The 23,525-nt window shown below is 47.2% G+C and overlaps 1 protein-coding gene across 1 annotated transcript in view; it reads left to right on the plus strand.

Moving 5' to 3' along the window:
- Positions 1-23,525, plus strand: part of LOC118379657 (1-phosphatidylinositol 4,5-bisphosphate phosphodiesterase eta-1-like) — a 182,999-nt gene that overhangs the window by 153,926 nt on the left and 5,548 nt on the right. Inside the window, exons 13-22 of the mRNA XM_052468514.1 lie at positions 866-928; positions 6,278-6,372; positions 8,447-8,544; positions 8,860-9,039; positions 11,176-11,283; positions 11,495-11,619; positions 11,762-11,846; positions 13,096-13,242; positions 21,359-21,438; positions 22,807-22,866. Coding sequence (XP_052324474.1) covers positions 866-928; positions 6,278-6,372; positions 8,447-8,544; positions 8,860-9,039; positions 11,176-11,283; positions 11,495-11,619; positions 11,762-11,846; positions 13,096-13,242; positions 21,359-21,438; positions 22,807-22,866 — 1,041 coding nt within the window. The remainder of the gene's footprint in view (positions 1-865; positions 929-6,277; positions 6,373-8,446; positions 8,545-8,859; positions 9,040-11,175; positions 11,284-11,494; positions 11,620-11,761; positions 11,847-13,095; positions 13,243-21,358; positions 21,439-22,806; positions 22,867-23,525) is intronic.

Genomic DNA, 23,525 nt, shown 5'->3' on the forward strand with positions numbered 1-23,525 from the left:
GTATTTTATCAAACAAAACTATGCTACATGTTATCTCTGGGACCCTCAGGATGACAAGTCAGAGCAAGATTACTGAATGTAAGTACATTATTTACCTTCAGAGGTGAATGTATCAAACCAGTTTCTATGATAAAAGTGTTTTGTTGTTGTGCACTCTCCTCAAACAATAACATGGTATTTTCTCACTGTAATAGCTACTGTTAGATTAAAATAATGTAAGATTTCAGCCCATGTCAGATATGTCTTTGTCCTGGAAAGTTGTCTGTTATATACAACGACACCCATCCTGTAGAGATTTTTGGTTTGGCTTGTCATTTTTTGGAGGTGTGTGTGTGTTTGTTTGCTGTTGGCCTGCATCAACCGTCCCGGTTTACCGACACCCATCGTGTAGAGGTTTAAGAAGTGCGCTTTGGCGTATCATTTCTTTTGGAGGACACATGACTCGACATTCACCTCTCCGGAGCCCAGTGGGGTGGTAGGATAAAATAAAAAAATCAAGATATAATGGTGTGTACTGCAGTAGTTTTACAGGACGGTGTGTATATGGACAGTATATGAATATAAAAGGTGTGTACTGCAGTAGTTTTACAGGACGGTGTGTGTATGGACAGTATATGAATATAAAAGGTGTGTGCTGCAGTAGTTTTACAGGACGGTGTGTGTATGGACAGTATATGAATATAAAAGGTGTGTACTGCAGTAGTTTTACAGGACGGTGTGTGTATGGACAGTATATGAATATAAAAGGTGTGTACTGCAGTAGTTTTACAGGACGGTGTGTGTATGGACAGTATATGAATATAAAAGGTGTGTACTGCACTAGTCTCTCAGCTCACCTTGTGTATTATTTTTTTTGTGCCTCTAGAATCCCAAAGAGGGACTTAAAAAATCCCAAAGTCGATCATTCATCAGCAACATCAAGCAAAAGGTGAGATCATCTCTGCTCTTTCACTATCATCTTTGTCCGTTACAGACATCAAGATGTTCTACTCCGATGGACATGTCTCTATTGCTTGTCAAATATCTTTGTCCACAATGTCCAGATCGTAACTCAGCAATGTTTGTACTGTCTCAGGTCTGCCAATGGGAAAAGTAATTTCTATTTCAAACTAAACCATTGGTTTTCTAGTGATGGCGTTTAGATGGCGAGCCTTAGAAGTCAGGATAATGATCTATTGACACAGGGTCCAGTTTGTGAGGCTGAAGGATGCCCTGCTAACTGTCTGTCTGTCTGTCTGTCTGTCTGTCTGTCTGTCTGTCTGTCTGTCTGTCTGTCTGTTTCTTTTCCTTGAAGAGCACTTCTCATGTCTCATCTCCTTCTCTCTTACATTGGTCCAGTCTGTCTGTCTGTCTAAATGTCGGACCGCTAAATGTCAGACTGCTAAACCTCAGCGCGCTAAATGTCAGAGCGCTAAATGTCAGAGCGCTAAAATTCAGACTGATAAATGTCAGAGCGCTAAATGTCAGACTGCTAAACGTCAGACTGCTCAAAGTCAGACTGCTAAATGTCAGACTGCTAAATGTCAGACTGCTAAATGTCAGACTGCTAAATGTCAGACTGCTAAATGTCAGAGCGCTAAATGTCAGAGCGCTAAATGTCAGAGCGCTAAATGTCAGAGTGCTAAATGTCAGACTGCTAAACGTCAGACTGCTAAATGTCAGACTGCTAAATGTCAGACTGCTAAATGTCAGAGCGCTAAATGTCAGAGCGCTAAATGTCAGACCGCTAAACGTCAGAGCGCTAAATGCCAGACCGCTAAACGTGAGAGACTGCTAAACGTCAGAGCGCTCTTTCAGAGCGCTATCATAAATGCCAGACCGCTTTAAATGCCAGACTGCTAAACGTTAGAGTGCTAAATGTTCAGACTGCTAAATGTCAGACTGCTAAACGTCAGAGCGCTAAATGTCAGAGCGCTAAATGTCAGATTGCTAAATGTCAGACTGCTAAACGTCAGAGCGCTAAATGTCAGAGCGCTAAATGTCAGAGCACTAAACGTCAGAGCGCTAAATGTCAGAGCGCTAAATGTCAGAGCGCTAAATGTCAGACTGCTAAACGTCAGAGCGCTAAATGTCAGAGCGCTAAATGTCAGAGGTCAGAAAATGTCAGAGCGCTTTAAATGTCAGAGCGCTAAACGTCAGAGCGCTAAATTTCAGAACGTCAGAAAATGCCATTCAGACCGTTTGCTAAACGTTAGTGCTAAATGTCAGACTGCTAAATGTCAGACTGCTAAACGTCAGAGCGCTAAATGTCAGAGCGCTAAATGTCAGATTGCTAAATGTCAGACTGCTAAACGTCAGAGCGCTAAATGTCAGAGCGCTAAATGTCAGTAAACGTCAGAGCGCTAAATGTCAGAGCGCTAAATGTCAGAGCGCTAAATGTCAGACTGCTAAACGTCAGAGCGCTAAATGTCAGAGCGCTAAATGTCAGAGCACTAAACGTCAGAGCGCTAAATGTCAGAGCGCTAAACGTCAGAGCGCTAAATGTCAGAGCGCTAAACGTCAGAGCGCTAAATTTCAGAGCGCTAAACGTCAGAGCGCTAAATGCCAGACCGCTAAACGTCAGACCGCTAAATGTCAGAGCGCTAAAATTCAGACTGATAAATGTCAGAGCGCTAAATGTCAGACTGCTAAACGTCAGACTGCTCAAAGTCAGACTGCTAAATGTCAGACTGCTAAATGTCAGACTGCTAAATGTCAGACTGCTAAATGTCAGAGCGCTAAATGTCAGAGCGCTAAATGTCAGAGCGCTAAATGTCAGAGTGCTAAATGTCAGACTGCTAAACGTCAGACTGCTAAATGTCAGACTGCTAAATGTCAGACTGCTAAATGTCAGACTGCTAAATGTCAGAGCGCTAAATGTCAGACCGCTAAACGTCAGAGCGCTAAATGCCAGACCGCTAAACGTCAGAGCGCTAAATGTCAGAGCGCTAAATGTCAGATTGCTAAATGTCAGACTGCTAAACGTCAGAGCGCTAAATGTCAGACTGCTAAATGTCAGACTGCTAAATGTCAGACTGCTAAATGTCAGAGCGCTAAATGTCAGACCGCTAAACGTCAGAGCGCTAAATGTCAGACTGCTAAACGTCAGAGCGCTAAATGTCAGAGCGCTAAATGTCAGATTGCTAAATGTCAGACTGCTAAACGTCAGAGCCAGAGCGCTAAATGTCAGAGCACTAAATGTCAGAGCGCTAAATGTCAGAGCGCTAAATGAAATGTCTGCTAAGATAAATGTCAGAGCGCTAAATGTCAGACTAAACGTCAGAGCGCTAAATGTCAGAGCGCTAAACGTCAGAGCGCTAAATGTCAGAATGTCAGAGCGCTAAATTTCAGAGCGCTAAACGTCAGAGCGCTAAATGCCAGACCGCTAAACGTCAGACCGCTAAATGCCAGACTGCTAGCTAAATGTCAGACTGCTAAATGTCAGACTGCTAAACGTCAGAGCGCTAAATGTCAGAGCGCTAAATGTCAGATTGCTAAATGTCAGACTGCTAAACGTCAGAGCGCTAAATGTCAGAGCGCTAAATGTCAGAGCACTAAACGTCAGAGCGCTAAATGTCAGAGCGCTAAATGTCAGAGCGCTAAATGTCAGACTGCTAAACGTCAGAGCGCTAAATGTCAGAGCGCTAAATGTCAGAGCACTAAACGTCAGAGCGCTAAATGTCAGAGCGCTAAACGTCAGAGCGCTAAATGTCAGAGCGCTAAACGTCAGAGCGCTAAATTTCAGAGCGCTAAACGTCAGAGCGCTAAATGCCAGACCGCTAAACGTCAGACCGCTAAATGTCAGAGCGCTAAAATTCAGACTGATAAATGTCAGAGCGCTAAATTTCAGAGCGCTAAACGTCAGAGCGCTAAATGCCAGACCGCTAAACGTCAGACCGCTAAATGTCAGAGCGCTAAAATTCAGACTGATAAATGTCAGAGCGCTAAATGTCAGACTGCTAAACGTCAGACTGCTAAATGTCAGACTGCTAAATGTCAGACTGCTAAATGTCAGACTGCTAAATGTCAGAGCGCTAAATGTCAGACCGCTAAACGTCAGAGCGCTAAATGCCAGACCGCTAAACGTCAGAGCGCTAAATGTCAGAGCGCTAAATGTCAGATTGCTAAATGTCAGACTGCTAAACGTCAGAGCGCTAAATGTCAGACTGCTAAATGTCAGACTGCTAAATGTCAGACTGCTAAATGTCAGAGCGCTAAATGTCAGACCGCTAAACGTCAGAGCGCTAAATGTCAGACTGCTAAACGTCAGAGCGCTAAATGTCAGAGCGCTAAATGTCAGATTGCTAAATGTCAGACTGCTAAACGTCAGAGCGCTAAATGTCAGAGCGCTAAATGTCAGAGCACTAAACGTCAGAGCGCTAAATGTCAGAGCGCTAAATGTCAGAGCGCTAAATGTCAGACTGCTAAACGTCAGAGCGCTAAATGTCAGAGCGCTAAATGTCAGAGCACTAAACGTCAGAGCGCTAAATGTCAGAGCGCTAAACGTCAGAGCGCTAAATGTCAGAGCGCTAAACGTCAGAGCGCTAAATTTCAGAGCGCTAAACGTCAGAGCGCTAAATGCCAGACCGCTAAACGTCAGACCGCTAAATGCCAGACTGCTAAACGTTAGAGTGCTAAATGTCAGACTGCTAAATGTCAGACTGCTAAACGAAATGTCAGAGCGCTAAATGTCAGATTGCTAAATGTCAGACTGCTAAACGTCAGAGCGCTAAATGTCAGAGCGCTAAATGCAGAGCACTAAAGAGCGCTAAATGTCAGAGCGCTAAATGTCAGAGCGCTAAATGTCAGACTGCTAAACGTCAGAGCGCTAAATGTCAGAGCGCTAAATGTCAGCACACTAAACGTCAGAGCGCTAAATGTCAGAGCGCTAAACGTCAGAGCGCTAAATGTCAGAGCGCTAAACGTCAGAGCGCTAAATTTCAGAGCGCTAAACGTCAGAGCGCTAAATGCCAGACCGCTAAACGTCAGACCGCTAAATGTCAGAGCGCTAAAATTCAGACTGATAAATGTCAGAGCGCTAAATTTCAGAGCGCTAAACGTCAGAGCGCTAAATGCCAGACCGCTAAACGTCAGACCGCTAAATGTCAGAGCGCTAAAATTCAGACTGATAAATGTCAGAGCGCTAAATGTCAGACTGCTAAACGTCAGACTGCTCAAAGTCAGACTGCTAAATGTCAGACTGCTAAATGTCAGACTGCTAAATGTCAGACTGCTAAATGTCAGAGCGCTAAATGTCAGAGCGCTAAATGTCAGAGCGCTAAATGTCAGAGTGCTAAATGTCAGACTGCTAAACGTCAGACTGCTAAATGTCAGACTGCTAAATGTCAGACTGCTAAATGTCAGAGCGCTAAATGTCAGAGCGCTAAATGTCAGACCGCTAAACGTCAGAGCGCTAAATGCCAGACCGCTAAACGTCAGAGCGCTAAATGCCAGACTGCTAAACGTCAGAGCGCTAAATTTCAGAGCGCTAAACGTCAGAGCGCTAAATGCCAGACCGCTAAACGTCAGACCGCTAAATGCCAGACTGCTAAACGTTAGAGTGCTAAATGTCAGACTGCTAAATGTCAGACTGCTAAACGTCAGAGCGCTAAATGTCAGAGCGCTAAATGTCAGATTGCTAAATGTCAGACTGCTAAACGTCAGAGCGCTAAATGTCAGAGCGCTAAATGTCAGAGCACTAAACGTCAGAGCGCTAAATGTCAGAGCGCTAAACATCAGAGCGCTAAATGTCAGAGCGCTAAACGTCAGAGCGCTAAATTTCAGAGCGCTAAACGTCAGAGCGCTAAATGCCAGACCGCTAAACGTCAGACCGCTAAATGCCAGACTGCTAAACGTTAGAGTGCTAAATGTCAGACTGCTAAATGTCAGACTGCTAAACGTCAGAGCGCTAAATGTCAGAGCGCTAAATGTCAGATTGCTAAATGTCAGACTGCTAAACGTCAGAGCGCTAAATGTCAGAGCGCTAAATGTCAGAGCACTAAACGTCAGAGCGCTAAATGTCAGAGCGCTAAACATCAGAGCGCTAAATGTCAGAGCGCTAAACGTCAGAGCGCTAAATTTCAGAGCGCTAAACATCAGAGCGCTAAATGCCAGACCGCTAAACGTCAGACCGCTAAATGCCAGACTGCTAAACGTTAGAGTGCTAAATGTCAGACTGCTAAATGTCAGACCTCTAAATGTAGGACAATGACTACTACATGTATGGGCATGGGCAATGCTAATGGGAAGTATCTGAAAATGTGTGTGTGTGTGTGTGTGTGTTTCCCTCCTCCTGCAGAGACACTCTAAATCCAGGCTGAAGTCCCAGAGTACTGATGGAGAGGAGGAAGGACAGGAGACCTCTGGGAAAGAGGCGGGAGGACAGATCACCAGGTCAGCTCTCAATGGCTCTCTTGTCATACTGACTGACCCATGCTCATTGCTGACTCCCACATTGAGATTTGCACTGAGAACTCAAACATCCACACATAAATCATGTGTTATGTCATAGGAAAAGTACATGCATGGATTTTAAATTAGGATTAGTGAGTTAGGTACTTCTGTTCTGTCAGCTCAAATCCTGCTTTACCTGACAGAACAGCAAGCTGCAGCATGGAGCAACTTCCACTCATGTATTTGAAGGGCCCTAAACCCTTTATACGCGCCCTTAATCTTCTTTGAAGTGCCCTAAGTGTCTATTTATTGACCGTAACCAGACTTTGAAGTGCCCTGTCTGTGTGTGTCCCATCTTCTTCTAATAGTTGATCACATGTTTGTAAAGTGTGAAAGTGTGAATTTACATTATGTACGTGTCTTCAGGAATAGTCAAGATGGATGTAAGGCTCTTCCTGTGTGTGTGTGTGTGTGTGTGTGTGTGTGTGTGTGTGTGTGTGTGTGTGTGTGTGTGTGTGTGTGTGTGTGTGTGTGTGTGTGTGTGTATGCACCAATTTGTAAGTCGCTCTGGATAAGAGCGTCTGCTAAATGACTTAAATGTAAATGTAAATGTGTGTGTGTGTGTGTGTGTGTGTGTGTGTGTGTGTGTGTGTGTGTGTGTGTGTGTGTGTGTGTGTGTGTGTGTGTGTGTGTGTGTGTGTGTGTGTGTGTGTGTGTGTGTGTGTGTGTGTGTGCTGTTGGCCTGCCTCCATATCCCTTTAGTGTGTCAATGAAAGCTGTTTGATCTGGTCTGTATAAGCTGTTTCCCTGTGATGCTTTTTCCTGTGGGTGTAAACTGTGATTCTGTGGGGTGTAAACTGTGATTCTGTGGGGTGTTAACTGTGATTCTGTGGGGTGTAAACTGTGATTCTGTAGGGTGTAACCTGTGATTCTGTGAGGTGTAAACTGTGATTCTGTGGGGTGTAAACTGTGATTCTGTGGGGTGTAAACTGTGATTCTGTGGGGTGTAAACTGTGATTCTGTGGGGTGTAAACTGTGATTCTGTGTGGTGTAAACTGTGATTCTGTGTGGTGTAAACTGTGATTCTGTAGGATGTAACCTGTGATTCTGTAGGGTGTAAACTGTGATTCTGTGGGGTGTAAACTGTGATTCTGTGGGGTGTAAACTGTGATTCTGTGGGGTGTAAACTGTGATTCTGTGGAGTGTAAACTGTGATTCTGTGGGGTGTAACCTGTGATTCTGTGGGGTGTAAACTGTGATTCTGTGGGGTGTAACCTGTGATTCTGTAGGGTGTAAACTGTGATTCTGTAGGGTGTAAACTGTGATTCTGTGGGGTGTAAACTGTGATTCTGTGGGGTGTAAACTGTGATTCTGTGGGGTGTAAACTGTGATTCTGTGGGGTGTAAACTGTGATTCTGTAGGGTGTTAACTGTGATTCTGTGGGGTGTAAACTGTGATTCTGTGGGGTGTAAACTGTGATTCTGTGGGGTGTTAACTGTGATTCTGTGGGGTGTTAACTGTGATTCTGTGGGGTGTAAACTGTGATTCTGTGGGGTGTAAACTGTGATTCTGTGGGGTGTAAACTGTGATTCTGTGGGGTGGAAACTGTGATTCTGTGGGGTGTAAACTGTGATTCTGTGGGGTGTAAACTGTGATTCTGTGGGGTGTAAACTGTGATTCTGTGGGGTGTAAACTGTGATTCTGTGGGGTGTAAACTGTGATTCTGTGGGGTGTAAACTGTGATTCTGTGGGGTGTAAACTGTGATTCTGTGGGGTGTAAACTGTGATTCTGTGGGGTGTAAACTGTGATTATGTGGGGTGTAAACTGTGATTCTGTGGGGTGTAAACTGTGATTCTGTGGGGTGTAAACTGTGATTCTGTGGGGTGTAAACTGTCACTTTGACGGACACTCCACTTTACTTCACATGCTATTGTCACTGTGTGTGTCTTTCCGTCCTACTTTCTCAATTCTATCCATTCTACTCTCTCTTCATCCATTTTGCTCTATGCCTCTTCCTCCATTCTACCTCTCCGTCCTCGTTCATACTCTTTCTGTGGTTTCATCTTGCTGTAGGGGAGGGAGGAACAGGAAGACGATGAAGTTGAGTAGAGATCTGTCAGACCTGGTTGTTTTCACTAACTCTGTGGCCTCTCAGGAGGGACTGGACGACAGTAAGAAAACACACACTCTTAAAGACATTATCTCTCTCTGCTAAGCCCTTAACCAATCCAAAAACAATCCCCATCCAGCTCTCTCGCTATCCCTATCTCCCCTCTCATTGCCACTCCCACTCCCTCTCTCTCTTTCACTCTCGTCCTCTTCCCCACCCCATTCAGTCTCTCTGTCTCTCTCTCTCTCCCCCTATTCTCCTTCTCTCACTTCCATACCCTCTCTCTCTTTCATTCATCCATCTCCTTTTACATTCACTGCTCAGCCCTTTCCTCTCCTCATTTCCTCTCTCATCCCTCTCTCCTTTCGTCTGTCAGGTACTCCGGGGAATGTTCTGTCGTTCAGTGAGACTCGTGCCCAGCAGCTAGTGAACCACAGAGCTGAGCGCTTCCTGTGTTTCAACCAGCGACAGCTGTCTAGAATCTATCCCTCAGCCTACCGTATAGACTCGTCCAACTTCAACCCTCAGCTCTACTGGAATGTGGGCTGTCAGCTGGGTAAGAAACATCACGTCTGAACGATCTTATTGTCATGTTTTTCTGATACTTGTTAAGTAAAAAAAAAATGGCATTAAATCTTTTTATAAAAATAAACAAATACAAAATAATACTGTATATATCTCTGCCCAGCCATCTACCTCTCTCTCTCTCTCTCTCTCTCTCTCTCTCCTCCAGTCCTCATCCTCTCTCTCTCCTCCAGTCCTCATCCTCTCTCTCTCTCCCCCAGTCCTCCTCTCTCTCTCCTCTCTCTCTCTACTCTCTCTCTCTCTCTCTCTCTCTCTCTCTCTCTCTCTCTCTCTCTCTCTCTCTCCTCTCTCTCTCCCCCAGTCCCCTCTCTCTCTCTCCCCAGTCCTCTCTCTCTCTCTCTCTCTCCCCCCCAGTCCTCCTCTCTCTCTCCCCTCTCCCCCAGTCCTCCTCTCTCTCTCTCCCCCTCCTCTCCTCTCTCTCCTCTCTCTCTCTCTCTCTCCCTCTCTCTCTCTCTCCCCCAGTCTACCTCTCTCTCTCTCTCCCCCAGTCTACCTCTCTCTCTCTCTCTCTCTCTCTCCCCCAGTCCTCCTCTCTCTCTCCCCCAGTCCTCTTCACTTTTTTTTTGTGGGCAGTGTGCACATAGCCTGTCTTCTCTTGAGAGCCATGTCTGCCTACGGCGGCCCTTCTCAATAGCAAGGCTATGCTCACTGAGTCTGTACATAGCCAAAGCTTTCTTTAAAAGCGTACTGTGTACTCTCTGTTTAGGGCCAAATAGCATTCTAGTTTGATTTGGTTGGGTCTAATTGTGCTGCTGTCCTGGGGCTCTGTAGGGTGTGTTTGTGTTTGTGAACAGAGCCCCAGGACCAGCTTGCTTAGGGGACTCTTCTCCAGGTTCATTTCTCTGTAAGTGATTTGTTCTGGAAGGTTTGGGAATCGCTTCCTTTTAGGTAGTTGTAGAATTTAACGGCTCTTCTCTGTATTTTGATCATTAGCGGGTATCGGCCTAATTCTGCTCTGCATGCATTATTTGGTGTTTTACGTTGTACACAGAGGCTATTTTTGCATGCAGGGTCTCGATTTGGTGTTTGCCCCATTTTGTGAATTGTTGGTTGGTGAGCGGACCCCAGAACTCACAACCATTAAGGGCAATGGGCTCTATAACTGATTCAAGTATTTTTAGCCAGAACCAAATTGCCCTATCTACCCCCACTCCCCAGTCCTCTTGACTGCCCCCTCTCTCTCTCTCTCTCTCTCTCTCTCTCTCTCTCTCTCTCTCTCTCTCTCTCTCTCTCTCTCTCTCTCTCTCTCTCTCTCTCTCTCTCTCTCTCTCTCTCTCTCTCTCTCTCTGTCTCAGCTTCTCTCTCTCTCTCTCTCTCTCTCTCTCTCTCTCTCTCTGTCTCAGCTTCTCTCTCTCTCTCTCTCTCTCTCTCTCTCTCTCTCTCTCTCTGTCTCAGCTTCTCTCTCTCTCTCTCTCTCTCTCTGTCTCAGCTTCTCTCTCTCTCTCTCTCTCTCTTCTGTCTCAGCTTCTGTCTCAGCTTCTGTCTCAGCTTCTGTCTCTCTTCTCTCTCTCTCTCTCTCTCTCTCTCTCTCTCTCTCTCTCTCTCTCTCTCTCTGTCTCTGTCTCAGCTTCTCTCTCTCTCTCTCTCTGTCTCTGTCTCAGCTTCTCTCTCTCTCTCTCTCTGTCTCAGCTTCTCTCTCGCTCTCGCTCTCTCTCTCAATTCAATTCAATTGAAAGGACTTGAAATACACAATAAAAAATGTACAGTGCACAATACACTCACAAAAGTTCCAAAGGAATAGAGACATTTCAAATGTCATATTATGTCTATATACAGTGTTGTAATTATGTGGAAATAGTTAAAGTAAAAAAGAGAAAATAAATAAAAAATAAATATAGATTGATTTTACAATGGTGTTTGTGGAACACATTCTCTGTCTGTCTGTCTGTCTGTCTGTCTGTCTGTCTGTCTGTCTGTCTGTCTGTCTGTCTGTCTGTCTGTCTGTCTGTCTGTCTGTCTGTCTGTCTGTCTGTCTGTCTGTCTGTGATTTCAGCCATATTCTCCACCACGCCTCCCAGTTCCCATGGACACACAGACAGAACCCCTGTGTGTATTTGTTCAGAGGATGAACAGACCGATAAATGTGTCCTAAATGTGTTTTCCTCAGTGGCTCTGAACTACCAGACAGAGGGTCGGATGATGCAGCTGAACAGAGCCAAGTTCATGGTGAACGGTGACTGTGGCTACGCCCTCAAACCTCCACCCATGTGTAAAGGTACTCACACACACACACACACACACACACACACACACACACACACACACACACACACACACACACACACACACACACACACACACACACACACACACACACACACACACACACACAGAGAGAGAGACAGATGAGGAGTTGATGTGATTCTAGACTATTGAGGATGCATTCTGTCGTTGTACTGTGCTGATTGGTTGTTTTACTCCTTCAGGCTCGTTCAACCCGTTCAGTGACGACCCCCTCCCTGCCTACCCCAAGAAACAGCTGGTGTTGAAGATCATCAGTGGACAGCAGCTTCCCAAACCACCAGACTCTATGTTGGGGGACCGAGGAGAGGTACACACACAGACTCATTCTCTGCCAACATAATGGATAGTTTGCTCAGTAATCTCTTTGGCTTATAAATCTGTTGCCACCTGTTGGCATAGTGTTGCTCAGCTCCAATGCTGCTGTAACTCTTTTCCCTCTTCTGCTTCAGATCATTGACCCGTTTGTAGAGGTGGAGATCATCGGCCTGCCAGTGGACTGCTGCAAGGAGCAGACTCGAGTAGTGGACGACAACGGTAAACCACACACAGATGCACACGCACACGATTCAATTTATCATACAGACACTTCACTCATCCATAGAACCATATATGACATTCAGTCAAGTCATCTCTGCACCATGTCATGGATCAGTGCCTCCACACAGTGATCTAATAGTACCACCACCACCTCCAGACATCCATAACCTTTCCCTCCTCTCTCTCTCTCTCTCTCTCTCTCTCTCTCTCTCTCTCTCTCTCTCTCTCTCTCTCTCTCTCTCTCTCTCTCTCTCTCTCTCTCTGCTGAACCCTCCTATCTCTCTCTCCCTGCTGAACCTTCCCCTCTCTCTCTCCCTGCTGAACCCTCTTCTCTCTCCCTGCTGAACCCTCCTCTCTCTCCCTGCTGAACCCTCCTCTCTCGTCCTGATGAACCCTCTTCTCTCTCCCTGCTGATCCCTCCTCTCTCTCCCTGCTGAGCCCTCCTCTCTCTCTCCCTGCTGAACCCTCCTCTCTCTCCCTGCTGAACCCTCCTCTTTCTCCCTGCTGAACCCTCTTCTCTCTCCCTGCTGAACCCTCCTCTCTCTCCCTGCTGAGCCCTCCTCTCTCTCTCCCTGCTGAACCCTCCTCTCTCTCCCTGCTGAACCCTCCTCTCTCTCCCTGCTGAACCCTCCTCTCTCGTCCTGATGAACCCTCTTCTCTCTCCCTGCTGATCCCTCCTCTCTCTCCCTGCTGAACCCTCCTCTCTCTCGCGGCTGAGCCCTCCTCTCTCTGTGTGTGTGAGAGTCAGTGTGACTGTGACCTGCCACCCAGACCCAGTCCTCTATTCTAAGCATAGATGACAGGCAACAGGGCAGTACTGGGCTAAACACACCATAGACACATGACTTTTGGACTTGAATCAATGTTGTATTGGTCACTCAGTTTGTTAGATCCTGTTGTGAGTGTGTGTTCCCACAGAGACAGTACCCTTTGCATATGCCCCAAACATAGTTGATGCATGCTCGGGTGTGTGTGTGTTTGTGTGTGAGTGCATGCATGCGTGTGCATGTGTGTGTGTGTGTGTGCGTGTGTGTGAGAGTGTGTGTGAGAGTGTGTGTGTGAGTGTGTGTGTGAGTGAGTGTGTGTGTGAGTGAGTGTGTGTGCGTGTGTGTGTGAGTGTGTGTGTGTGCATACGTGCGTGTGTGTGCATGTGTGTGAGAGTATGTGTGTGTGTGAGTGAGAGTGAGTGTGTGTGTGAGTGAGTGCGTACGTCTGTGTGTGCTCTGACACAGTGTGTGTTGTCCAGGTTTTAACCCCGTGTGGGAGGAGAACCTGTCCTTTACCCTCCACATGGCGGAGGTGGCTCTGGTGCGTTTCCTTGTCTGGGACCATGACCCCATCGGACGAGACTTTGTGGGCCAGAGGACTGTGGCCTTCAGTAGCCTGATGCCAGGTCAGTGAGTGAATGTGTGTGAGTATGTGTTTGTGAGCGCGTCTGTGTGTTTTTGTGCGTGTTTGTGTGTGTGGATGTGTTTGTTAGTGTGTTTGTGTCTTGTATGGTTTGTGAGTGTGTGTGTGTCTTGTATTGTATTGTTTGTGTGTGTTTGGGGATGTGTGTGTGAGTGTGTGGATGTGTGTGTGTGTGTGTGGCGATGTGTGTGTGTGGCAATGTGTGTGTGTGTGTGAATTGAATGGCTGGAATGGCTGGAATTGAATGGCTCTTTTCTGGATTTTGATAATTGAGGGTATCGGCCTAATTCTGCTCTGCATGCATTATTTGCTGTTCTATGTTGTACACTGAGGAATTCTTTGCAGAATTCTGCATGCAGAATCTCAATTTGGTGTTTGTCTCATTTTGTGAATTCTTGGTTGGTGAGCGGACCCCAGACCTCACAACCATAAATGGCAATGGGCTCTATAACTGATATAAGTATTTTTAGCCAGATCCTAATTGGTAGGTCGAATTTTATGTTCCTTTTGATGGCATTGAATGCCCTTCTTGTCTCTCAGATCGTTCACAGCTTTGTGGAAGTTACCTGTGGCGCTGATGTTTAGGCCAAGGTATGTACAGTTTTTTTGTGTGCTCTAGGGCAACAGTGTCTAGATGGAATTCGTATTTGTGGTCCTGGCGACTGGACCTTTTTTGGAATTGTTTTGGTCTTACTGAGATTTACAGTCAGGGCCCAGGTCGGGCAGAATCTGTGCATAAGATCTAGGTGCTGCTGTAGGCCCTTCTTGGTTGGTGACAGAAGCACCAGATCATCAGCAAACAGCAGACATTTGACTTCAGATTCTAGTAGGGTGAGGCCGGGTGCTGCAGACTGTTCTAGTGCCCTCGCTAGTTCGTTGATATATATGTTGAAGAGGGAGGGGTTTAAGCTGCATTTGTGTGTTTTTTGCCCATTTTAACCTCACACTTATTTGTGTACATGGATTTTATAATGTTCTATGTATTTCCCCCCACAACACTTTCCATCAGATTGTATAGCAGACCCTTATGCCAATTTGAGTCTAAACTTTTTTTTAAATCAACAAAGCATGAGAAGACTTTGCCTTTGTTTTAGTTAGTTTGTTTGTCAGTCAGGGTGTGCAGTGTGAATATGTGGTCTGTCACACAGGATAATTTGGTAAAAAGCCAAATTGACATTTGCTCAGTACATTGTAAGGTAAGGGAAGACCCCATGAAATGGACAAAAATGAATGGCAACTTATTGCCATTGGGCAAATGGAAGGCAGTTCATCCAAACCACTTGGCTAGTGGAACATGGGAAATGCCAAGTGTCATACACCCAAAATCACAAATATGGCTAGCGCGCTCAACCGTAGATTTTCATATTGAAAACGGTCAAAGTCAAGACCCAAGGGTAAAATTATGAAAATCTCAAAACATTTTCAAAGTTTTAAAACCCCTAAAAAAAGTGATATTTTTGACTGTTTTTCTATTTATTTATTTTTTTGGTCAATTATACATATGTAATAACCGTATGCACATACATATGTCTTATTTTATTGCGTTTGTCCATTAGGCCTATGTATTGTCCATTTGCAATATATGTTCATTGGAAGTCGGCTTCTGAACCAAAAAGTCAGTGAACCATGGCCAGATGGCATAACACATGTTTTAAAGCCTTTAGAGGGGTGCAAGGGGTCCATGGCCCCGTAGGGAGTACCCCCCACCCGTGCCCATCCAATAGGGGGCACCCCTGGTCATTTTGGATGTTTAAAAAAATATATATTGTCATTTAGGTAGCCACAGAATAGTACATGTCCCTGGGCCTGGAAATGGTTAAACTCCCCCTCTAGGATGGAGAAGCTGTCATCTGTAAAGTATGGCGATTGCAGGGATATAGGCAGCACACAGGAGGACATTTTTCTCTGAGATCATTTCCATATTCATTTCTAGACAGATGTAAAATGTTCCTGTTTTGACTAATTTAACAGAGTGGATTAGGTCTGGTCTATACCAAATTAGCATACCCCCTGAGTCCCTTGCTTGTTTCATACTTGGTCATTTGGTGGATAGGACTACCAGCTCTCTGTAACCTAGAGGGCAACCAGTGGGTCCGTCTCCTTTTAACCATATTTCTTGTAGGATGACAATGTCTGTATTTTTTTTTTGTTTTTTTTACATGAAGTCTGGGTTCCTTCTTTTTAGGCAGATGACCTCAAACCTTGTACATTCCAGGATGAGACAGTACAAGCTTTGTGTTCCATAGTGTCTAGTGTTGTTTTTGTGTGGTTTAGGCCTGGACCATCACAGTAGGTGTGAGCAGAGCATGTCGAGCATCGGATCCATACCTCTTAGGTTGCAGGATGGAGCTTGGACGGATGTAATACTGGGGGTTGGCCTGTTGTTCTGCTCACGACCTGGGCATATGTCTGCTGTCATGTTGAGGTCCTTGCCGCAGGGGCGAGGGGCATGGGGTGGGCAGAAAGGGCATAGGTCTGATATAGTGGGGCCTATATAGGGTGTGGCCAGGGTTTGTTTGGTGTGGTTTCAGCTGGTTGGGGTGTGACTGGTGATTCTGTGGTCTGGGTGTAGGTCCTCTTGGCGTGGGTTCTCTCTGTGCAGGTCCTTCAGGAGGGGGTCTTGCAGGTCTGGGAGGGTGTCTCGCTGGTCTGGGCGGGGTGTCCGTTTCTCTGTTGCTCCTGTGTGAGGTGCCGGGACTACGGTTTAGGGTTACGTCCTTCAGGGTTCTGGCAAAAGTTGGGATTGCTGCCTTGTAGAGGTGGACCTGGTTGTAAAGGCTGTTCAAGTCCAGGGTGGAGTGGTGAGCCAGGTAGAAATGAGGTTGAGGCAGAGTCTCGCAATATGCTTGCATTCACCGTCTGTATGGTGGCAGGGTGAAAGTATTTTTGCGGTAACAGGGTGGAGATAAATGCGTGTTGGGGAAATTAGAAGATGAATTAGACATCCTCTAGGTGTCCTCTAGCTGTCCTCTAGCTGTCCTCTAGCTGTCCTCTAGCTGTCCTCTAGCTGTCCTCTAGCTGTCCTCTTAGACAAACTAATTAAAAATGCAGACAAAACGGAGCAGAGATATACACACAAAATCTTTCCCTCATGATTTTTCAATCACTCCCTTGAGTGCTGTGGCAACCCTTTCCTGCGGGGCTCTCAGGTAATTTGTGCCCGTGTGAATTATGATGTGGTTGGGGGTGTCACGGTTTTTATAAGGTGAAGGAGAGTCGGCCCAAACTGCAGCGTGTATATTGTGATCCATGTTTAATAAAACAAATGTAACACGAATCCAAAACACAAACTCTACAAAACAATAAACGTAATGAAAACCGAAACAGCCTAAACTGGTGCAAACTAACACAGAATAGGGACGTCAAGACACTCAGGACAATCACCCACAATACAACCAAAGAATATGGCTGCCTAAATATGGTTCCCAATCAGAGACAACGATAAGCACCTGCCTCTGATTGAGAACCACTCCAGACCGCCATAGACTTTGCTAGATAACCCCACTAGCTACAATTCCAAATACATACACACCAAAACCCCAAGACAAAACACACCACAATACAAAAACTCCATGCCACACCCTGGCCTGACCCAATACATTAAGAAAAACACAAAATACTTAGACCAGGGTGTGACAGAACCCCCCTCAAAACAACAGGGAGGGTCCGGGTGGGCGTCTGTCCATGGTGGCGGCTCCGGCACGGGACGTGGAACCCACTCAGTCAATGTCTTAGTCCCCTCTCCTCGCGTCCCTGGATAGACCACCCTCGCCGCAGACCATGGCCTAGTAGTCCTCACCCAGAACCCCACTGGACTGAGGAGCAGATCGGGACTGAAGGACAGCTCTGGACTGAGGGGAAGCTCAGGAGTGAGAGAAAGCTCGGGAGTGAGAGAAAGCTCGGGAGTGAGAGAAAGCTCGGGAGCGAGAGAAAGCTCGGGAGCGAGAGAAAGCTCGGGAGTGAGAGAAAGCTCGGGAGTGAGAGAAAGCTCGGGAGTGAGAGAAAGCTCGGGAGTGAGAGAAAGCTCGGGAGTGAGAGAAAGCTCGGGAGTGAGAGAAAGCTTGGGAGTGAGAGAAAGCTTGGGAGTGAGAGAAAGCTTGGGAGTGAGAGAAAACTCGGGAGTGAGAGAACTCAGGAGTGAGAGGAAGCTCAGGCAGGTTGATGGATCTACCAGATCCTGGCTTGCTGGTGGTTCCGGCAGATCCTGGCTGACTGGCGGATCCTGGCTGACTAGCAGATCTGGCGGATCCTGGCTGACTGGCGGATCCTGGCTGACTGGCGGATCCTGGCCGACTGGCGGATCCTGGCCGACTGGCGGATCCTGGCCGACTGGCGGATCCTGGCCGACTGGCAGATCCTGGCCGACTGGCAGATCCTGGCCGACGGGCACTTCTGGCGGACCCTGGCTGACTGGCACTTCTGGCAATGCTGGGCAGACTGGCGGCGCTGGGCAGACTGGCGGCGCTGGGCAGAGGGGCTCTGACGCCTCTGGGCTGAGGGGCTCTGGCGCCGGACAGGCGGGACACTCCGGCGCCGGACAGGAGGGAGACTCCGGCAGCGGCGCCGGACAGGCGGGAGACTCCGGCAGCGGCGCCGGACAGGCGGGAGACTCCGGCAGCGCAGGAGAGGAGAAAGGCTCCGACAGCGGCGCCGGACAGGCGGGAGACTCCGGCAGCACAGGAGAGGAGAAAGGCTCCGACAGCGCAGGAGAGGCGAGGCGCACTGTAGGCCTGATGCGTGGTGCTGGCACTGGTGGTACTGGGCCGAGGACACGCACAGGAAGCCTGGTGTGGGGAGCTGCTACCGGAGGGCTGGGGTGTGGAGGTGGTACTGGATAGACTGGACCGTGCAGGCGCACTGGAGCTCTTGAGCACCGAGCCTGCCCAACCTTACCTGGTTGAATACTCTCGGTCGCCCTGCCAGTGCCGCGAGGTGGAATAGCCCGTACTGGGCTATGTAGGCGAACCGGAGACACCGAGCGCAAGGCTGGTGCCATGTAAGCCGGCCCAGGGAGACGCACTGGGGACCAGATGCGTAGAGCCGGCTTCATGGCATTTGGCTCGACGCTCAATCTAGCCCGGCCGATACGCGGAGCTGGAATATACCGCACCGGGCTATGCACCCGCACTGGGGACACCGTGCGCACCACTGCATAACACGGTGCCTGCCCGGTCTCTCTAGCCCCCCGTATGCACAGGGAGTTTGTGCAGGTCTCCTACCTGGCGTTGCCATACTCCCTGTAAGCCCCCCCCAATACATTTTTGGGGCTGATTCCCGGCTTCCGTCCGCGCCGTCGTGCTTGCTTCGCCAGCCTCATTCTCCTGTAACCTTACGCGCACTGCTCCATCGAATCCCAGGCGGGCTCCGGCACTCTCCCTGGGTCGACCGCCCACCTGTCTATCTCCTCCCAAGAAGTATAGTCCATACTGTACTCCTCTTTGGGCTGCTCCTGTTTCCTCTTCTCCTGCTGCACCTTTGGGCGGCTACACTCCCCTGGTTTAGCCCAGGGTCCTCTCCCGTCAAGGATTTCCTCCCATGTCCAGAAATTCTTAATACGCAGCTCCTCTTTGGGCTGCTCCTGCCTGTTGACACGCTGCTTGGTCCGTTTACGGTGGGTGATTCTGTCACGGTTTTCATAAGGTGAAGGAGAGTCGGACCAAACTGCAGCGTGTATATTGTGATCCATGTTTAATAAAACAAACGTAACACGAATCCAAAACACAAACTCTACAAAACAATAAACGTAATGAAAACCGAAACAGCCTAAACTGGTGCAAACTAACACAGAATAAGGACATCAAGACACTCAGGACAATCACCCACAATACAACCAAAGAATATGGCTGCCTAAATATGGTTCCCAATCAGAGACAATGATAAGCACCTGCCTCTGATTGAGAACCACTCCAGACAGCCATAGACTTTGCTAGATAACCCCACTAGCTACAATCCCAAATACATACACACCAAAACCCCAAGACAAAACACACCACAATACAACAACTCCATGCCACACCCTGGCCTGACCCAATACATGAAGAAAAACACAAAATACTTAGACCAGGGTGTGACAGGGGACCCTAGTCTGTCCTCTGATAGCAGCTCCAGGGCATACCTAGTTTTTGGGCTCCAGAGTTTAGCCACTTTGTGTTTGGGTTAAAGTTCATCCTCTTGAATGTATTTGCCATTTGAGTCAATGAGGAGCACAGTCTCTCTGGCTTTTATGTGTCCTCAGTGGATGTGTGGGGGTCGTCAAGAGAGCAATCAGGGGAGCTGACAGGAGGGCTGTTAGGAGGGGGTGAAGTCTGTTGGGAAGGGATGGGGTCTGTTGTGAGGTTATGGAGTCTGTTGGGAGGGGGTGGAGTCTGTTGTGTTGGTGGGTCTTGTGTTGTCTGTCCTCTGTTGGGTTGGTGTTGAGGTTGTGGTCCGGGTCTGAGTTTGGCCGTTCTGTTGGCTTCTCTGGGGGTGTCCTGCTCTCTGTCTCACCTCAGCTTTGTCACCTCCTCCTTCAGTGCCATGTGTGCCTCTTTAAGTTCTCTCACCTCAGCCTGTAGAGCAGCCAGCAACCCAGACAGCCGTCCATCTCCACTCTCTGCCCTCCAGGTCCTGTTGGGGGGGGGTTGTTATGTCTGTATTGTGTGGACTAGCTCTCTGAGCTCCACCATGTCTCTCTCCAGCTCTGTGAATGTATCCCTCTCAGTGATGGAGGAGCAGTGCAGTTGTGGGACATGGGAGTGTTCAGTGCTGGGGGTGTGGGTGACTATCTTTGTCTGCAAGGCATTTTGAAGAGGTGTGATCAGACTCACTCGGGATGGGGGAGACATCACAGAGAGAGAACCTTTCCTGCTGTTCTCTCTCTTTGACCCCGTAAAAGTCCTACTGGAACTGCATGAGGAAGCCCTGCACCATTACTGTCCCAGACTTGTACATGTTGACAAAGGTTGTTTCAAAGGTTGTTAATATAACACTAACAGGGGATGGTCTGTGTTAATATAACACTAACAGGGGATGGTCTGGTTAATATAACACTAACAGGGGATGGTCTGTGTTAATATAACACTAACAGGGGATGGTCTGGTTAATATAACACTAACAGGGGATGGTCTGGTTAATATAACACTGTACCAGGGGATGGTCTGGTTAATATAACACTAACAGGGGATGGTCTGGTTAATATAACACTAACAGGGGATGGTCTGGTTAATATAACACTAACAGGGGATGGTCTGGTTAATATAACACTGTAACAGGGGATGGTCTGGTTAATATAACACTGTACCAGGGGATGGTCTGGTTAATATAACACTGTAACAGGGGATGGTCTGGTTAATATAACACTGTACCAGGGGATGGTCTGGTTAATATAACACTAACAGGGGATGGTCTGGTTAATATAACACTAACAGGGGATGGTCTGGTTAATATAACACTAACAGGGGATGGTCTGGTTAATATAACACTAACAGGGGATGGTCTGGTTAATATAACACTGTACCAGGGGATGGTCTGGTTAATATAACACTAACAGGGGATGGTCTGGTTAATATAACACTGTACCAGGGGATGGTCTGGTTAATATAACACTGTACCAGGGGATGGTCTGGTTAATATAACACTGTACCAGGGGATTGTCTGTGTTAATATAACACTAACAGGGGATGGTCTGGTTAATATAACACTAACAGGGGATGGTCTGGTTAATATAACACTGTACCAGGGGATGGTCTGGTTAATATAACACTAACAGGGGATGGTCTGGTTAATATAACACTGTACCAGGGGATGGTCTGGTTAATATAACACTAACAGGGGATGGTCTGGTTAATATAGCACTGTACCAGGGGATGGTCTGGTTAATATAGCACTAACAGGGGATTGTCTGTGTTAATATAACACTGTACCAGGGGATGGTCTGTGTAGAAAGTGAAGTTGCTTACGTTCCCCTCTTTGTTGCAGTCAGCAAATAGTGTCTCTTGATTGTCCTTTAGGAGCTTTTTTTGTACTTATTCCATGCAGTGTTATTTTTAATATACATGGGGTATTGTAATGACCTCTCCACAACGATAACTCTCTGTCTCTCTCCCTTTCTCTCTCTTCAGGTTATAGACATGTGTACTTGGAGGGGTTGACTGAGGCGTCAATCTTTATCCACGTATCAGTTCATGACATCTATGGGAAGGTAGGTACATTACATTGCAGTGAGATAACCCTTATATGGTAAGATAGATACAGTCTGAGACATTCCTAGTATCCCTGGTCCTCTTCTCCACGTGTCACCACTAACCCAATGGCCTGGGTACCAGTCTCTTTCTAACCTCTTTGATATAGCCTGGGTACCAGTCTGTTTCTGGTCTCTTTCATATAGCCTGGGAACCAGTCTGTTTCTGCTCTCCTTAATATAGCCTGGGTACCAGTCTGTTTCTGGTATCTTGCCATGTCCTTATGGAACTGCAAAACATGATTTGCTTGACAATGCCAATGGAGCAGGCAAACGCACAAACAGCTTTGGTACCAAGCTAGTGAGATCAGATCTGGGTACCAGGCTAGTGAGATCAGATCTGGGTACCAGGCTGGTGAGATCAGATCTGGGTACCAGGCTAGTGAGATCAGATCTGGGTACCAGGCTAGTGAGATCATATCTGGGTACCAGGCTAGTGAGATCAGATCTGGGTACCAGGCTAGTGAGATCAGCTCTGGGTACCAGGCTGGTGAGATCAGATCTGGGTACCAGGCTAGTGAGATCAGATCTGGGTACCAGGCTAGTGAGATCAGATCTGGGTACCAGGCTAGTGAGATCAGATCTGGGTACCAGGCTAGTGAGATCAGATCTGGGTACCAGGCTAGTGAGATCAGATCTGGGTACCAGGCTTGTGAGATCAGATCTGGGTACCAGGCTAGTGAGATCAGATCTGGTTACCAGGCTAGTGAGATCAGATCTGGGTACGAGGCTAGTGAGATCAGATCTGGGTACCAGGCTAGTGAGATCAGATCTGGGTACCAGGCTAGTGAGATCAGATCTGGGTACCAGGCTAGTGAGATCAGATCTGGGTACCAGGCTAGTGAGATCAGATCTGGGTACCAGGCTGGTGAGATCAGATCTGGGTACCAGGCTAGTGAGATCAGATCTGGGTACCAGGCTAATGAGATCAGATCTGGGTACCAGGCTGGTGAGATCAGATCTGGGTACCAGGCTAGTGAGATCAGATCTGGGTACCAGGCTAGTGAGATCAGATCTGGGTACCAGGCTAGTGAGATCAGATCTGGGTACCAGGCTAGTGAGATCAGATCTGGGTACCAGGCTGGTGAGATCAGATCTGGGTACCAGGCTAGTGAGATCAGATCTGGGTACCAGGCTAGTGAGATCAGATCTGGGTACCAGGCTAGTGAGATCAGATCTGGGTACCAGGCTAGTGCTACTCTGACCCTATAGAAAAGAAGTGGTCTGAAGGGGGAAAAAAATTCAGTTTTAGCTTTTACATATACATATTTATTACACTTAGTTGTCAGCTACATAATTCTCCTAAGCCGATACCTTCTTCCTTTCCAGTGGAATCCACTAGTCCTGAACCCCAGCTTTACCATAATGCACTTTCTAGGAGCCCACAAGGTATCCTGGGTAGACTATGTATGCTGCATGGCATCTGCACGACTGTCAACTGTTTCCACTGTGTGTGGTGGAGTGTATATGGTTTCAGATGTATTTCTTTGCTACTGTATGTCTAAGATTGGTATATTGGGTGTATTGTGGATGTGTTTTCTTGTTAGGTGATTTTCTATGCATTTTATCAGTCATTATCGGGTTCATAAAATCAGAGCTCATGGCATTACTAACTACACAGATAATGGTAAAGAGGGACTATGTGCAAGGATTGTGAGTGAGAGAATGAGATGGTTGTTTGTCTGTGGTTAGTAGTTACCGTTATGCTATAGTGCCATCTAAGGGCATGTCTTTGGCCACGGGAGAATCTCAATTGCATTGCCTTGATTCCCCATGTCCGCTCTCCTCGACCTCCTTCTCGAGACCTATTGGATGAGAAGGTTAGACGGGACGGACCTCTGACCTCATCCAATGGGTTTTGAGAAGGAGACGAGGAGAGACGATACAAGGAATCAAGGAAATGCAAATTGAGATTCTCCCCATGATGAACCTGAGTGGGAGTGGCAATGACAGCTCAGCACTTAATCTGAATTCATGTAAAGAAGTGTTGATTTGCTGAAAATATTTTGTTTTGTGTAGAGTGAAGTGTGTTAATGTTTTCAGTCTAT

Source organism: Oncorhynchus keta, chromosome 18 (genome assembly GCF_023373465.1).
Source record: "Oncorhynchus keta strain PuntledgeMale-10-30-2019 chromosome 18, Oket_V2, whole genome shotgun sequence".
Lineage (NCBI taxonomy): Eukaryota > Metazoa > Chordata > Actinopteri > Salmoniformes > Salmonidae > Oncorhynchus > Oncorhynchus keta.